The sequence below is a fragment of the Panthera pardus genome, unplaced genomic scaffold, assembly GCF_024362965.1.
Source record: "Panthera pardus isolate Hobbes unplaced genomic scaffold, ASM2436296v1 HiC_scaffold_1, whole genome shotgun sequence".
Classification (NCBI taxonomy): domain Eukaryota; kingdom Metazoa; phylum Chordata; class Mammalia; order Carnivora; family Felidae; genus Panthera; species Panthera pardus.
Window position 1 is genome coordinate 9,707,301 of NW_026526654.1, and position 16,749 is coordinate 9,724,049.

Here is a 16,749-nt window from a genome sequence, read left to right on the forward strand (position 1 = left end):
GGGAGAGGCCAGGGTCCTGCCTGCTCCTCAGAGAAGCCTTTTCACAATTCAAAATGCACACGCATCTTCCCAATTCAAGCCTTTTCACAATTCAAAATGCACACGCATCTTCCGAGCGTGGAGATGAAACCTCCGTCCCCGAGAACCCAGGGCATGACGTCACTCTGGGAAGTCTTCCCACCGCTCCTGTCCTCACTGCAGGGCTTGAGCAGAGGGGAGGGGAGGGCCTGAGGAGCCGTCCCCCCCCCCCCCTGCCCGCGCAGGGCGGGAGGGGCGCTCCGTGAGTCTCTGACCCAGCGCCCTTCACCTCAGGACATAGCCCAGACCCCGCACCCAAGCAAAACGCAACCGAGTTCCAGAAAAGGGGAGCCATCTCCCTAGGAATGAGGGACCAGATGGCACACAACGGCTTCCTTTTCTTTTGACCCATATCCGGTAAATCCAGTAGCTTCAATCACAAAATCACCATTAAAAACTGAATGTCTCCAAAAATCGTGGCTAGACCACCGCACACAATGACATGCATGCTGATTCAATCACTGCTTTGCCCTCCAAACCCAGTGAGGTCTCCCACTTGTGACAGAGAGGAAGGATACCACCCCTAACCCACTTAAGTGACAAAATCTAATCTCCCAGAAAGGCATCAGTTAGACAATGAAGGAATGATACACAACGTAACGTTTGGGCAATATCAGGCAAAAATGTGGCAACTTACTTTTAACGACACACGATTATTTCCTCTTCATTCAAGGAAACTAGTTAACGCAGACCGCTCTCTTCCTGCACAGTGCGGCATCGAAACTCAGAGGTGACTGACTGAGACACTGCCAGCTCAGCGTTTTCTAACCCTAAAGGGATCCATTCGAACGGCTCCTCAAAGCTCGTCTTAAGTAACCTCCTAATCAATACAGGCAACGGAAGCCCACACATGCCGTCCTCTACCCTTACCTACACCATTCCCAAGCGCTTGTCTCAGCTGTAAATTATATTTGGTGAGGAAAAGAAGCATCCCGTTAATCCAGATTTTTCCTCCTAAAAACAAGCTTCTGATAGCCTCACCATGCCTACGCCCCACTCTGGAAGCCCTTGGCTCGGATTATGTTCAACCCACAGATACCGTATGCTTTCTCGAAAGGCAGCTGCCCCCCGGGGTGAAGAAGCAGATCTCAGACGAGGGTACGAACCCGGATCTGCAACCTGCAGCTATATGCTCACTCTCCCGGGTGGAACCAAATCACGCTGCCTGTCCACGGAAACCTAGCAGCCGCCAGCAAGATGCCCAGCACCTCTGCTCCTTCCTGTTCTCGCTGCTGGGGAAGAAAACGAAGGCTGTCATGCAAAACTCAGGCGCATGATGTCAGGCTTAAGAACACAGGATTCAGCAGCTCCTCCTACCAGTGTGCTTGGAAACCGCATCGAGCCTCCGCACCATTTCTTCCAGAGCCATCTCTTCATTTCTCAGCCAAAACCTCATCCTCCAACACCAGTGACCCTCTGTTGCAGAAGGCGCCTTATGGGTGGGGTCGTGCGATGGGGAGGGGGCACGGCCGCGCCTCCCTTCCCGGGATTGGTCCTCGAGCCCCGCCAAGGGGGCGCGCCCTGCGGCAGGGGGGCTGCGGGGCGGAAGCGGAAGCGGCGCGCTTGCTTCGCGTGTCCCCACGGCCACCAGGGAGCCCTGCGTGTGCGCCCCCGCCTTCACCTGGGAGCCCCGCGTGTGCGCCCCCGCGGCCACCTGGGAGCCCTGCGTGTGCGCCCCGCGGTCACCTGGGAGCCCTGCGTGTGCGCCCCGCGGTCACCTGGGAGCCCTGCGTGTGCGCCCCCGCGGCCACCTGGCAGCCCTGCGTGTGCACCCCCGGGGCCACCTGGAACCCATGTGTGGACCCCCTACGGATACCTGGCGGCACCCCCCACAGTACCGCCTGTGCTCCCCGCGCAAAGACGCAGCCCGCCCCCATCCCTCGCAGCCCTGGGTCTCTGCTCCTTCCCCCGAGAGGAAGGAGGAGCTGCCGGGCAGAGCAGAAGGTGAAGTGGCCGCCAGGGCGTCACCGGGAACCTGCTTCCCCCACTTTACCTCTGGCTGCCCTGGGGCAGGTGCAGAGGCCGCAGCAGCCCAGCGCGTGCTCCCTGCGCTCCCCGCGCCGCCGCATGCCTCCCAGCCACCCCGGGTCCCTGGGTCCACGATGTGTCCGCGGGTGGCCAGGGTGGAACAGCCGCCCCCCAAGTCGCGCCGCCGGTCTGAGGACGCAGGGCGCGGGGAGGGAAGCGCGCGGCAGCTCGCACAGGCCTTCCGACCTCGCCATGCTTGGCACCAAGCCACTGCGTGCATTTTACACCTCAGCGCCCTGCATATCGGAGTCGCCGTGTGGGCGGCTGCGGCTGCGAGGGAACAGGGGTGTGCGCTAACCCTCTCCTCGCCCGGGGTCTGCCAGCCCTCTGTGGTTGGCATGCCAGGTGGCGCGCTCCTCCCTACAGAAGCGGGGTTTCAGGAAGAAGCGACCGTTTGCGTGACTGGTTTGGTATGTTCCAGCGAGGAGCCTCTGAGGCTCCGGCCGTGGCTCCTGTCAACACTCGGTCACACGGTCAGGCTCCAAGCTGGGTCCCAGGGGCAAATGGTTGGAGGTGACCCAGCACTTGCTCTGGGAGAGGTCGTGGGCCTGGGGGGCAAGAGAAATCTGGAAAGTGCTGCCGAGCGGGATGAAGGATGCTGCCCTTGTGCTTTGCTTTTCTTGTTTACATCGGAGCCACCTGCCACCAGTGAGGGCGGGGGCAGCAAGGTGTCCCACAGAGCAGGCGGCGAGCCTTTCTTTCCTTTGTGGGCCCTGGTCCTGGGCTGTCCTGCCCGAAGCTGTGCCAGACACATTCCCCTTCACCCCCCATCACACACCCCTTCACCCCCCATCACACACCTGCCCCACCTCACACTCCCCTTCGCCCCCCATCACACACCCCTTTGACCCCCATCACACACCTGCCTGACTTCAGGGCAGATCCTGAAATGTCCAAGGCAGGCCCTGCCCTGCCTTGCCCTGCCCTGCCCAGTGCAGAGGGCGGCGCCCATCCCACTGCCCCAAAGGCAACAACCCCCACACTTGTCCTTGACCCGCACACGTTTCTCCCTGGCCACACTCTCTCACACCTGCACTGCACATCTGGGGGTCACATCCCTCCTCAGAGGCGTCTCCACCTCCTCCCTCACAGGGTTTAACCCATTTTGGTCACTGCAGTGCTCAAACTTGAGGTCCCGTGGAAGCCTGGAGGGCTGGTTGACCCCACCACACCCGGTAGGTCAGGAGCGGGGGCGATGGGCATTTCCAACAGGACCCCAGGTGACGCTGAGGCTGCTGGTCCACAAGCTGAGAGCCGCTGCGAAAGAGGACAAGGCAGATGCCTGCCCCCTGCTCTCGCTGACTCCCTGCCCATCGGGGCGGGACATCTCCACTCACACACAGTTTCTTTCCTGAGCCCTGAGGCCTCCACCCTGTCCCCTGAAACGCCTCTGGCTGGTGCCCATCCCCAGACCAAGTGCTGCTTAGGTGGAGTCCGCTGACCTCTGTGACGGGTGCTGTTTATGTGTCAGTTGGCCAGGCCTTGGTGCCCCGATGTTGGTTCAAACACCAGGCTGGATCTCTTTTTGAGGGTATTTCACAGATGTGATTAACATGTAAGTCAGCAGACCGAGTAAGGCAGATCTGTCTCCCTGCTGTGGATGGGCCTCATTAAATCATGTGAAGGCTTTACGGACAAGGACGGGTTGCCCTGAGGAAGAGGGAAGACTTGGGACATGACCCACAACACCAGCTCTTCCCTGGTGGCCAGCCCACACCTGCACCCACAGATTTCAGATTTTCCAGCCCCACAGCCAGCTGAGCCAGTCATTTATAGATCTCTCCTCCCTCCTCTCTCTTTCTCAATTTCCACCAAACCTATACTCTCTCCTTAAACTATAGCATAAATGGTGCTTTCTATAGAAATCACTTCATATCTGATTGAAGAATAACAATAGTGACACTGTCCCCAAACCCAGCTCCGGGGACTCTCCAATCTCTTTAAGGACGTGAACCCCTTTAGGCATCACAGACAGGTGGCACTGTCTTCACCCTGTTTTATAGGACCAGGCACAGAAAGGCTCAGTAACCTGCCTAGGGTCACACAGCTGTGAAGTGGCAGATGCACAAATGAGTGTTTGCTTTATGGAAACCCTGTCACATCCCAACTAGAATGCCATCCCCAAAGTCCTTTAGAGTAAATAAGGGACAATTAGGGAGGGAGGGTCCCAAGCCCAATACTGAAGAAGAACCAGGCCCAAGGGCACGGGCCTGCTTTCTATCACTGTCTTGCCCCCTCCCAGAAAGGAGAAACAGGACAGGGCTGTTCTGGGCCCCATGAGGCCACACGGTGCCCAGGTGGGAAGGCAGAGGTAATGTTACACCTGGATACAGAACACATCCGCTTAGCAACCGTTCCGGAAAGTTAGCCCGAAACAGGAGCCCTGGGGAGCCCGCCCTCCTGAGGAGGGGGGAGCTCTGGGGGAAGGGGGGAGCATGGCTGGAAGTGAGCACAGCCCTGGAGACTGAGGACGCACATACGTCCCATGCTGCCTTGCCCCACGTCAAGGGGGCAGCATGGGGAGAGGGGGGACTCGGAAAGAAGGTTCTGAAGAAATCCACAATTGCTAACAGCACAGCCTGGCTCTGGAGCTGGGGTGTGGGGCAGGTGCAGCCTCCTGGAGCAGGGCGACCAGCTGCTTCCGAACAACTACTCCCTGGGCAGGGCGGGGCTGAGCTAGGCAGGGGGGCTCCCTGCCCCTGAGGGGCTTACACTCTGTGTAGGGCCAGCCACTAACAAGGACACACATCCTTATGGCGGCTGGGGAACAACGGATCCCCTGGGGAACTGATGTGAGGCCACAGGACAGAGTCCAGGATACGGGTAAGCCCTGTTCCAGCTGTGTGCTCTGGTACATGCACACCCATGTCTGTGGTAGGCAGCTTACAGCAGCGCAGAGGGGAGGGGAGGGGAGGGAGGGGGCAGAGACAGGGGTGGGGGGAGAAGTGAAGGGAGAGGGAGCATGGGGGAGAGGAAGGGAGGGGAGGGGATAAAGAAGGGAGGAGGGGAGGGAGGGTGTGTAGGGGGAGGGGGAGAGAGGAGGGGATAAAGAAAGGGGGAGGAGAAGGGAGGGAGTGCAGGGGGAGGGGTATTGGCGGGGGGGGGGGGGGGAGGGGGGACGCCAGGAAGGGGTGGGAGTCTGAGAGCAGCACACCACTACAGCAAATGGAGAGCCGAGGGGTTCCCCGGTCACAACGGGAAACCACTCAGTAACCGAACTACAACAGCAAGTTGCAAATACACAAAATGGGACTCCATTTACACCAAATTCAGAGACAGGTGAAACTAAGCTTCTAGCAGCAGAGACACACAGCTCGAGCCCAGTGTCAGCGGGGTGGCAACAGGCTTCCCTGAAGGAGGAGCTGAAGGGCCCTGTAGGGTCCTGTGACCAGAGGAGGGGTGGAGCCTGGAGGGAGGGGAGGGGCCTGAGGTCCTCAGGGTTCTCAGTCTGGTCCAAGCACCTCACGACCATGGTTGCAGACCCATGACCTGGGTCTCCAGCCCTCTGAGCCCAGCAGCATCCCCACCAGTGCTCAGGATGATATCCACACCAGCTACCTTTCTTCCAACCCTGGACCAAACACAGTACAGAACAGGCATAATATGCCAGGCAGGATTCCCCGGGGGGCACCGTGAGAGGGGCCAGCTGTGACCGACCGTGTGCCCAACACCACTGGTTGGACCATCGGGGAAGCCATCTCACACCTGTCAGAATGGCTTTTACCAAGGAGACAAGAGATAACAGGTGTTGGCTGGCCGTGGAGAAGGGGACCTCTGTGCACGGTTGGTGGGAATGCCCACCGGTGCAGCCACTGTGGACATCAGTGTGGAGCGTCCTCAAAGAACCAAAAAGGAAACTAGCCTAGAATCCAGCTATGCTACTCCTGTGGACGGACCTAAAGAAAGAACAGCAACTCAAAGAGATCTGTGTGCCCCATGCTCACAGGGGCGTCGTTTACAACAGCCAAGACCTGGAACAGCCCAAGTGTCCACTGATGGAGGAGACGGGGGAGTGGGTAAAGGTGGGTGGACACACGGCGGGCTGTCGCTCATGAAAATGGAGGAACCCCGCCATCTGCAACCAGGGGGTGGAGCCCGAGGGGCACCAGGCTCAGTGAAATATGTCGGAGGAAGACAAGTACTGCATTTGGTCACTTGTATGTGGAATCTAAAAGCGCTGAGCTCAGAGACAGAGGGAGCAGAATGGCGGCTTCCGGGGGGCGGGGTGGGGGCTGTTGTTCAAGGGTACGAATTTCCAGTGAGAAGGCGAAGTTCTGGGGCCCTAAGGTGCAGAGAGACGGCCACAGACACGACCCTGGGTTACACATTGGAAGACTGGTTCTCACCACGAGACAGAACTGGTAACTATGTGACATGATGTGTGGTAACTAACCTCACTGTGACCACTCCCGGCACATGCCTCTGTCGAACCATCACCACATGCACCTTCCCCTCATGCAGTGGCCGTGTGTCCACTGTGTCTCAGTACAGCATGGGGGAGAGGGCAGCCATGGGAGATGGTGACAAAGGCGAACCTCTGAAAGGAGCTAGGAGCCCCTATTGCCAAGGTCTGGAGAAGACAGGTCTACACCAGCGAGCCGGCACCGGAGGGTCAGGGCCGGACCACCAGCACGCGGGGGCCCCACAAGGCAGCACCGATAAGACCCGGGATGTGGCCTGGCAGGTGAGTGCATGCGTGTGTGCAGGTGTGTGTGCCCACGGGCCTCCCCGCCCTGCTCCCACAGGGAAGAAGTGGGAGGGAGGGCAGTGAGCCGGGAGCGGCCCCCTTCCCTGTGGCCCCGGGTGGGGCAGGAGGAGAGGGAGGCTGAGTGTGTGCGCGGACAGGACTGGGCCCAGGAAACAAAATGACCAAACACGACAATTTCGGGGTCAGAATAAAGTGTCACCAAGGCACCCTCCGCTCCGTCCAGCAAGGGTCCAGGGAGCAGGGGCAGGAGGGGGCAGGAGGGCTCAGGAGGAAAGCCCAGCTCCCTGGGTGTGAGCGGCGGACTTGGCGATGGTCACCTTGTAAAACCATCGTGAATCCTGAGAGGAAACACAAAACTCATTGTGTGCGCCAGTCAGGGCACCAGTTCATGCCGGAGCCAGGATGGGACACGCGTGTTGTAACTTCCGGGGGAAATTCACCGCAATCACCCAGCAGGCCATAAAGGACCACTAACCCACTGGACCAGGACCCTGTGACCAGAAGGAGTGACCTTCTGGAAGGATCCTACCTGGAAAATAAAACTCCTGGAGTCTGAGTGGCCGGGAGGGGGGTCACCACAGGAGCCTTCCTGAGGAAGGGGTGAGCCCTTGAAACCCCTATTCAGCCGGTTCTGAGAATAGGAGGGGCCACGGTCCCACTGCAGACACGCAGGGCAGAGCCACTCAGGGGACCCCGGGCGCTGGCTTCCTCACGTCCTGTCTATGTTACCAGACTCGGGTCCAGCCCTGCCCCCCCCCCCCCAGCTGAGCTCTGGACAAATCTCTTGGGGGCATCAGCCTGTGCATCATCTCAAGGGCCAAGCCAGCCTCTAAGTCAGAAAGATTCATGTGGGAAACAGGCATTCAGGTGGAAAGCAGTGAACAGTGTCAAGGAACCACTTTTTACTGTCACTTGTTGCCTTTCTCCACTGAGGCTGCTGGGAGCGAGCACCGCAGACGCTGATGTCTCACGGCCCCAGAGCCTGCAAATCCAGGATCAAGGCGCCTGCACGGTCAGGTTCCCGGGTTCCGGTGAGGTCCGCTTTCTGGGGCCGTCCCGCTGTGTGCTCACGTGGGGGCAGACGAGGGAGTGCTCCAGGGTCTCCATCACGTGGACACCAGGGTCACTGGGGGGCTCTACCCTCGCCCTACACATCTCCAGACACCATCTCCTTGGGGGTTTGGATTTCCGCATGTGGACTTGGGGGACACGACGTTGAGAACACGTCAGCGCCTATAGACACTTTGTTCCGATGACAATGAAACTACCTGAAACTCCTTCAGAAGCACTGTCACATGTGTCACCGGGGCACATGTGGAGGGCAGGGAGGCTGGGAGACTCAGACTCCCCATGAGGAGAAGGAGAAGGGGAGCAGAGAGAACTGGACCATCGCTGGGGCTCTGCAGAAGCAGCCCACGGGCCCTCGCCATGTTACCCCAAACAGCAGTGGGCTCCTCAGGGGGTCCCCACCCCAGCTGTCACCACAGTGTACACAGAAGAGCCAGCAAACTCAAGCCCGAGGTGACCGAGAAAGCACCACAGAGAGCAGGATGAAGGACATCCTTCTCCTCGTCCTCAGAACCCACGGATGAGTTACCCTGAGCGGACAAGGGGACTTTGGAGGTGAGACCGGCTGAGGATCTTGAGACCGGGAGACTGTCCTGGGTCACTGGGGTGGGCTGGACGTATCCCAGGGTCCCCACGGCAGGGAAGGGATGTGCCACAGCCCCAGAGGATGGGGTGATGTGGCGCCACTGCCAAGGAACGCAGACAAGGCCCGAAAATGGCCTCTCACGGGGCCTCAGGAGGAACCAGCCCTGCCCCCACCTTGGTCTGGGACTCCTGGTCTCCGGAGCTGGAGAATGATACGTGTGTGCCATCCAAGGCTCTGTGGTCATCTGTTATGGCGGCAAGAGGAAAGTAATGGGGCCATGTGCGCCAGCCCAGAAGCCCTTGCTGCAGAGAGGAAGCCACCCAGTGTGAGGTCTCGGGGCCCCCACAAAAGGCCGACAGCAGACGTGGGGCCCCAGATGGGCGAGCACACACAGGCCTCCTACAAACCCCGAGGGTCAGGGGGAAGCCCCTTCCTCGTGCCCACAAATGCGTCTGCTGCCCCGACTGCCCCACGGGCTGAACATTCAACCTTCACTTGGCAGCGTGGAGACCCTCGTGATTATTCAGAAAACCCCGTAGTCTGCCTGTCTGTTCCTGACATTTGAAGTTTGATTTTACAGCCTTGACGGGGAGCGTCGTGAATAACCAGGTGGCCGCAGTGTGACGTCGTCCTGCACGGCGAGGTGTGTGCCGACACTGCATGTTCACTTGTTGGCTGCTGACGCCCCACCTGCCCGCGTCCGTGCCTGGAGAATGTTTCTGCTCTCACCGCGAGGAAACAGCCCCAAGGGGGTGAACCGACCGAAATGAGGAGAATGTGTTTAACAGCTGTGAGTTGAGGAAGCAGCGGCTGGTTTCCTTCTTCTGTCTCCTTCCGTTGTTCCGTGAGCTGCCCCGGGAGTTCCGGCAGCCTCTGGCTGCCGGGCCGCATCCCCACCCCGTGGGAGCCACTGGTTGTCCTCAGGGAGGACCAGCCCCTGGGACAGGGCCCCGGGTGAGGCAGAGCCAAGCAGGACCGCAGGCACAGGATGCTGTGGTGTCACAGGCAGACAGCAGGACGCAGAGCCGCCCCCCTCCCTGAGCGGGAGACCCGGCCACCAGTGCTGGCTGCTTCTGCACCTCGAGGGCACGAGAAGGGACAGCACAGGCATGAGCCATTTCTGCCTCATGGGTAGGAAGTAAAATGGCAGCAGTGGCCTGGAGACAATCAGCCCAGCGTGTGCCTCTAAAGCAGGGGCTGTGCTGGGCCTCACCCGGGGGCCTCCCGCGACCCACCTGGGCCCAGGCCTCACAGCGCCAGCACCACTCACTTCTTGGATTTGCCGATTTGGGTTCCTTGGTAATCATGCCTCCTGGGAAGTAGGAAAAATAAATCAATATACTCTGGCATCTGGACTCCGCTCCTACAAATACTTTCTAAGAAACCAAATGAAACCAGAGAAAAAATACCGTTGGCCTTAAGGGGACCTGGCTTCGCTCCCTCTGGGTCACGACGCAACATATGGACTCAATTCTGGCAACTGCGCTGGTTTTCTTCTCCAAAGTGTCTGGGGACGTCCTGGATATATAGATGTAAGAGGCCCCACCCAGTCGGGATGTGTGTGCATAGCCACATGCCAGCAGGGAGGACCCTAGGCCTGCAGGGTGACAGTCACATTCGGTGAGCACTGGTTTTGGTGATGGTGACGCCTCCCGGAGACTCTGCCCAGCGGTGCAGCACAGGGCTTGCGTTCTGGGGTCAGTTGGTGGGTTTAGCTTGCCCCTGACTAGGTGGTGACCTTGAGAAGTGACTCAGTTTCCCCATCCATAAAACAGGGGTCACATGCTGCCTACGTCACTGGTAGCGCATCAATGGTTAGAATGGTGCCTGACAAGCGGCAAACGCTCGACGATTATTAGCCAGTAAACTCGGAGAGTCAGACTGTAAAATCCAGGAAGGACCCCAGAAAGAGCCCATCCCACTAACTCTGTGTCCCCGTGTCTCAGCCCCTGCTTGTGACTCCCCCCACCCTGGCCTGTGAGACCGGGACAGACTCGAGGTTCGCTGTTCTCACATACTTATCCCCTTACCTGATTCGTAAGGGAGCCCTTACCACGTGTCACAGGCCACGTGCCGGGGACACAACACTGACAACACACAAGACCCTCATCTCCATGGCTTTGCTTCCGAGGAAGGCCAGCCTGCCTATGTGCTCCCAACAGGGTCCCCCGTCCCCACCTCTCCTTCCACCTCGGGCAGCTTTAATGTGGGGCCCCCAGCATCTGTTCTGATAGGCCCAGGTCCTGGCCACGTCCCCATTCTGAGGCCCTGAGCCAGGCGCTGGCCCGGGTCCCCACGCAGGTGACAGCAGGAAGCTGTGACAGCACAGGACCGCTTTCCTCCCCACACAGCAAACCAGCAAATACAAGCCCCTGCTGTTTGCAGATAGCGTGAACAGCATGTCCACCCTTCAAGGACCACACAGAGCACAGGAGAGGCCACCAGCCCCTTATCCCAAAGCACAGCCCACCCTCCAAGAATGAGGCTCTGGGCCAGTCACCCTGAGGGGCACTCCCAGGCTCAGCCCATGGAGAGCAGTCATTTGGGGGAATCACCCTCCGTTCGGCCCCGAGGACGCCTGAGTTAGCAGGAAAATGAGGCAGAACACAGAGAATACAAAAGAAGGGCAGGCCCACGTTTTTCCTTTGGTTTCAAGGTTTAAGTACTTTATCGAGGTATAATCGATACACAGAGATCCGCACCCATTCACTGCGGTGAGTCTGGACTTGGCAAACACCGTGAGGCGCCCCTCTACCAAGGTCACAGATGCACACTTGCCTCCGGGAGCCTCCTGGGCCTTGTGTGTGCCGGGAACAGTTCCCAGGGACAGAGGCCTCCAGGCACACAGAACGGCGTGCTTGAGGCAGGCAGTGCTGTGCAGCGGACCTCTAGAACATTCCATACGCCCGTTGGTCGTGCCCTCCCCTCCCAGCAGCCCCTGTCACCACCCGCTTTCCTGACGGTGACTGTTGGGTGCAGCTCCCAGCCGGACTGGGTGTCCACTGGTCCTTCTCTGTCTTGTCCCAGCAAGAGGTCCTCCAGGTTCATCAGGGTGGCCTCGAGTGGCAGGACTTCCTTCTGTTCTGGGGCTGGACACCTTGGTGAGGCATGGAGCGCCAAGCACCCTCGTGAGAACGTGACTGGTATGGGTGCCTGGACGTCTGTGGGATGGGGGAAGGGCCGCCTCTTCACAGAGCAGCGGCCTGGCCACCTTCCCACCTCTGGGATGTGTTAGCAGGGGCTGCGTGGGGCGGCCCCCCGAGATCTGGCAACAAGGCCTGGACAGCTGTGCACTTTGAGGTTTGAGGCCTGGGAAATGTGTGCAGGACGGTAGGGGGGTGGCCCCTCCTTCGGGGCCCTCACCTTCCCGCTGGGCGGGGAGACAAATGTGGGAAAGTTCAGGATGGACACAAACTTAAGTGGGGCCCTTGCTTATGCCAAACAGGGCACCGTTCAGAGCTGGAGAGTGTCAGGGGAGAGTACCCGAAGCCTCTGGCCCAGCTCACCCAGCCCTGTTGGGCCCTGGGGACACCGGGTCGGATGCATGGGGCTGACACGGGGGCAGGGATCACATCAGTCCCCCGTGGCTGGACCGGGGCAGGGCGTCCAGGGGCCACGGCAGGTGAGACCTGATTTTGAACTTTGTTCATGGCTCTGCAGAGGCAGAACCCTGTGGTCAGAGCTCCCCGCCCCCTGCACATGGTGGTCATATTCTCTGAAGGAGACAGACCCGTGGCCAGAACGCCTGTAACTTCCAGGGTCCGAAGGCAACCGTCCACCACGTTCCTACAGTAAATCAGAGCTGAAATGTACCTTCCGGCTCACCAGAAACGTTCCGAAAGGGGCTTGCAGCGAAGCCCGGGCACTCTCCGCTCTCGCCAAGATGGGTGCGCGGGGCGTCAGCCCAGGGCAGCCCAGGTCACCTGGACCCCCGAAGTACCAGCTGGTCTTTGTGAAAACAGCGTCTATTCCCCAAACAGGCACGTAGCTGTCGTCCCACACCCAGTGCCCGTTCTGGTCTCTGGCCGGTGGATCTGACATTTATTGGAAGGGAAACTGCTAACAATAGAGCCGCTGATGGGACGATAACGTGGCCTCTGGGGAGCCGTAGCACCGTGCCGCCCCAGCTCTGACGCAGGCAACTGTTTATGTTCTCACTCTGTGTGACTTCCGCCCAAAACAGTAAACACTAGAACACGCCAATTTATAATTAGGAAGTTGGTTTATTACTTAGTTTAGAAAATTAATAGTAACGAACTTAAATTTGATTTAATCTTACATTTTCAGATTCTTGCCCTCAGATGTGCCCCACACAATCTACAAAATACCTAAAACGGTCAGAGGGAGGCACAGTGGTTCAGGCCCTGCAGAGCGGGGGGCTGTCCTGTGCCCCAAGGACCTGGAGCCGGCATGCTGGGCGCTTGAGCATTTTAGACAAAGTGGGGACCACCTCCTTGTTCCCTTACAGGGACATGGTCAGCAGGGTTCCTGCGTCATTGTGGACGTCCCCAGAAGACAACCAGGGGGCTGGGCATGTGTATGCAGCAGCTGCCACCACAGGCAGGGGCGCGGGCTGCCTGGGCAGGGGAGAGGCGGGCCTGGTGTGGGCTTACTCCACCCCTCCACCTGTCGCTCCACAGGGAGGACAGGAAGGCAACGGCAGCCCAGCTCTCACCGCGGGGTCGGTCAGTCGCCTTCTGCCTTCCTTCCCTTGGTGCTGAACGTTTAAATATGCATGATTTAACTGTAGAAATGCCATTTACTCAAGCCTTAACTTAGAGTCAGTCTTTTCCAGGGCTCAACGGCAAGGTCAAATTGAGTTAACCACCTGGACAGCACAGCTCTTTATGCGTTTCCATCTGGACCTGCAAATCTGTGGCAAATAGTTTATTTTTAGCCAGTCAAGGTCAGAGCCAGCTATAGTCCTCCCACTTCAGACCTGATTCTATGAACTGTCGAGAGCCTCCCAATGTGGCATCTGTGCATGCGCTTGTCGGCGGTGCGTGAGTAGGGCTGCGGGTTATTATTATTTTTAGGTGATCGTAGCTTCCCGTGCAGTTGTAAGAAATAATCCAGAGAGATCCCACGTGCTCTTCCCTCCCGACGGTTACAATGTGCAAAACCAGGTAGATGTCACAGCGCAGATGCCAACACAGATACGGTCAACAGACAACGTCCCATCCCCGTGCGGACTCGGAGTCCCTTGACACACACACCCGCCTCCTTCCCGCTCCGCTCTGAGCCCCTGGCAGCCACTGCTTTGTTCCCCACTTCCATAACTGTGTTCTAGAAACGCAATTGCGCAGACAGGCATGGTCGCAGATGCTGCCTGTTTACAGGTGGAAGGTCTGAGCCACTTTTCCAACCAAAATGGGCTCCCTTTGTACCTGTGTCGCATTTGGTCATTCTCTCCACATTTTGAGCTTTTTCATCCTGTTGGTTATGGTGATGTGTGATTAGGGATCACAGCTCGTCCAAGGCTCAGATGACGGTTAGCATCTTTTAGCAGTTAAGTATTTAATTAAGGTACGTTTTTTAGATGTAACACTCCTGCACACTTAACAGGTAGTGTAAATAGCACGTTTATATCCACTGGCAAAGTTCACTTGAGTCACTTTGCTGTGGCATCCGCCTCACCGGGACGGCGTGAGCCGGAACCGTGTGTCTGAGGCAAGTCTGTCCGTGATGCTGGGGACGGGCTCTCCTCACTCAGCCTGATTCTCTGGAGATCCTTTGTGTTGCCACAGCTAATGCTCACAGACCATGTCTGTGCGGGCAGACCACAGTTTTTCCTAACTGTTCACCCATCGAAGGACATCAGGGTTCTTTCCAGTTTGGGGCTATTACAAATAAAACTAACATCAACATTCACGTGCATGAATCTGTGTAAATGTTTTCCTCTCTGGGGATAAAGTCCCAGGAGCGCACAGCTGCGTGGTTTAACAGACACCGGCAAGGCTTTCCAGAGGGGCCGTTCCTTGCTGTGGCCCCACCAGCTGTGAAGGGGGACTCTGGCTCGCCGTATCCTCCCCCGCGTGTGAGGTTGTCACTTATGATTTCAGCCATTCTGGAAGGTGCTACTGGTGTTTCGTGGTTCTATTCACACTTCTGTAAAGGCTGATGGCTTTGAGCATCCTTCCGCTTGGGGCCTGACGCCTGTCTCCCCCACCCCAGTATCTGCTCAGGCCTGCTGCCCCTGTCCTAGCTGCATTCATAGCTGTGTGTGGCAAGCTTGGAGACCCGCTAGTCCTTTACCAGCTCTGTGATCTGCAAAGACTTTCTCACAGCCTGCAGTTAGTCTGTCTGCCCTCTGAACAGCGTCCTTTGCAGAGCATAAGTTTCTAATTTTGACAAAGTCTAATTTACCAATTTCTCCTTTTATGGATCATGTTTTTGGCATCAAGTCTGAGAACTCTTTGTGTACTCCTAGACCCCAAATATTGTCTACTACGTTTCTTCTAACAGTATTATAGTTGCACACTTTGTTTAAAACTATAAAACCCATTTTGGGACGCCTGGGTGGCTCAGTCGGTTGAGTGTCCGACTTCGGCTCGGGTCATGATCTCACAGTCTGTGAGTTCGAGCCCCGCGTTGGGCTCTGTGCTGACAGCCCGGAGCCTGGAGCCTGCTTCAGATATTGTGTCTCCCTCTCTCTGGACCTTCCCCATTCATGCTCTGTCTGTCTCTCTAAAAATAAACATCCAAAAAAAACTTTTAAATCTGTAACACATTTTGAGTTAACTTTATGTAAGAGGTATGAAATTCAGATCAGTCTTTGTTTTCGCCCCGGGCCCCCAATTGCTCTGATAGCCAAATGTGTTACAAAGGCAATCTTGCCTCCATTGATTGATTTCCCATCTTTGCCAAAAGTGCGCTGGTCTCATTTGTGCAGGTCCGAGTTCCTCCTGCTCTGGCACCTGCTCCTGCACCAGCACCACACTGTCCCAGCACACGAAGCAAATCATGTCTTGACAGCAAGTGCACTGGTTCTTCCTTTTCTTTCCTCCTCGAGATTGTTGTAAGAATGTTAGCTCCTCCGACTTTCCATACAAATTTTAGGATCACGTCGCCTACATCCACAAAACAACCTTTCTGGGATTTTGCTAGGAATGCATTAATCACTGTAGCGAGAACAGACGTGCTAGGCTCAGCCTCGGACTTGTGAACACAGCGCAGCTCTCCCTTCACCGAGGTCTCTGAGTCCCCACATCCGCATCTGCAGGGGCTGGCACACAGCCCTGCGCAGATTTTGTTACCTGCACAGAAGGGTTTTGTTTTTTCACTTTGAGAGAGAGAGGGAGACAAAGTGCATGCGCAGGAGAGAGTGGCAGAGGGAGAGACAGAATCCCAAGCAGAGCCTCCATGACCATGGGATCACATGACCTGAGCCAAATTCCAGAGTCACTTAACCAACTTAGTCACCCAGGCGCCCCCTAGTGTCTCTTTTGAGTAATTACAAGTGGTGCCGCATATTTTTTTTTTTTTTTTTTTTTTCCTTTTGGTGTCCATGTGTCCGTTGACTGTGAATGTTCATCTTGTATCCTGCAGCCTTGCTACACTCACTCATCTAATTCTAGGAGAATTTCTGTAGAGTCCTTGGAATTTTATAATTAGGTAATCACTGTAAACAGGGACTGTTGGTTCCTCCCCAATCTCCACGCTACGTACTTCCTTTTCCTGACCTGCACCACAGGTTAAGAGCCATGAGCAGACACGACACTGTGTCCGGACCACACGGCCACTGCGGTTCTTGCCTTTTAACGTGACGCTGGCTGTCGGCATCTCTGTAGATATTTATTAACAAGTTAAGGAAGTTCCCCTGTATTCCTGTTTTTCTGAACGGGTGTTGAATTTTGTCAAATACTTCCGTATTGATTGAAATGATGGTCTGAGCTTTCTTCTTTGGCCCATTCTGGTGGATTCTACTGATAAAGCTTGAAATACTGAACCAGCCCTTCGCACCTGCAACAAACTCACCCCGGTCATACTGAACAATTCTTTTTATCATTGCTGACCTCTACTTGCAAATATTTTGTTACGGACTTTTGTGTCCACATTCACCAGCAATACTGGTCTGCAGATTCCTTTTCTGTCTTTGTTGGGTTTGGCATCAACGTAATCCTAGCCTCATAAGACAAACCAGGAAGTGCCTCCATTTTATCTTCTGGAAGAGACAACGTAGAATTGATGTTGGTTCTTTAAATGTGTGTTAGAATTCTTGAGTGAAACCACTCAGGTCTGGAGGTCTGTGGAGAGCTTAAAAAAAATTTTTTTTTAATGT

General features: G+C 56.7%; 1 protein-coding gene across 9 annotated transcripts in view; it reads right to left on the reverse strand.

The window, feature by feature from the left end:
- Window positions 1-16,749, reverse strand: part of MCF2L (MCF.2 cell line derived transforming sequence like) — a 128,412-nt gene that overhangs the window by 97,117 nt on the left and 14,546 nt on the right. For 2 of the 9 annotated variants that reach the window (XM_019443858.2, XM_019443855.2), the window contains exon 1: window positions 1,396-1,596. The exons of 3 other annotated variants lie outside the window; for them this stretch is intronic. In XM_019443858.2, coding sequence (XP_019299403.2) covers window positions 1,396-1,474 — 79 coding nt within the window. In that variant the 5' untranslated portion in view covers window positions 1,475-1,596. Of the gene's footprint in view, window positions 1-715; window positions 1,177-1,395; window positions 1,599-2,071; window positions 2,196-16,749 lie in introns of those variants that run through there. 4 more of the 9 variants (XM_053909147.1, XM_019443856.2, XM_019443860.2 and 1 more) reach the window with 4 other exon arrangements.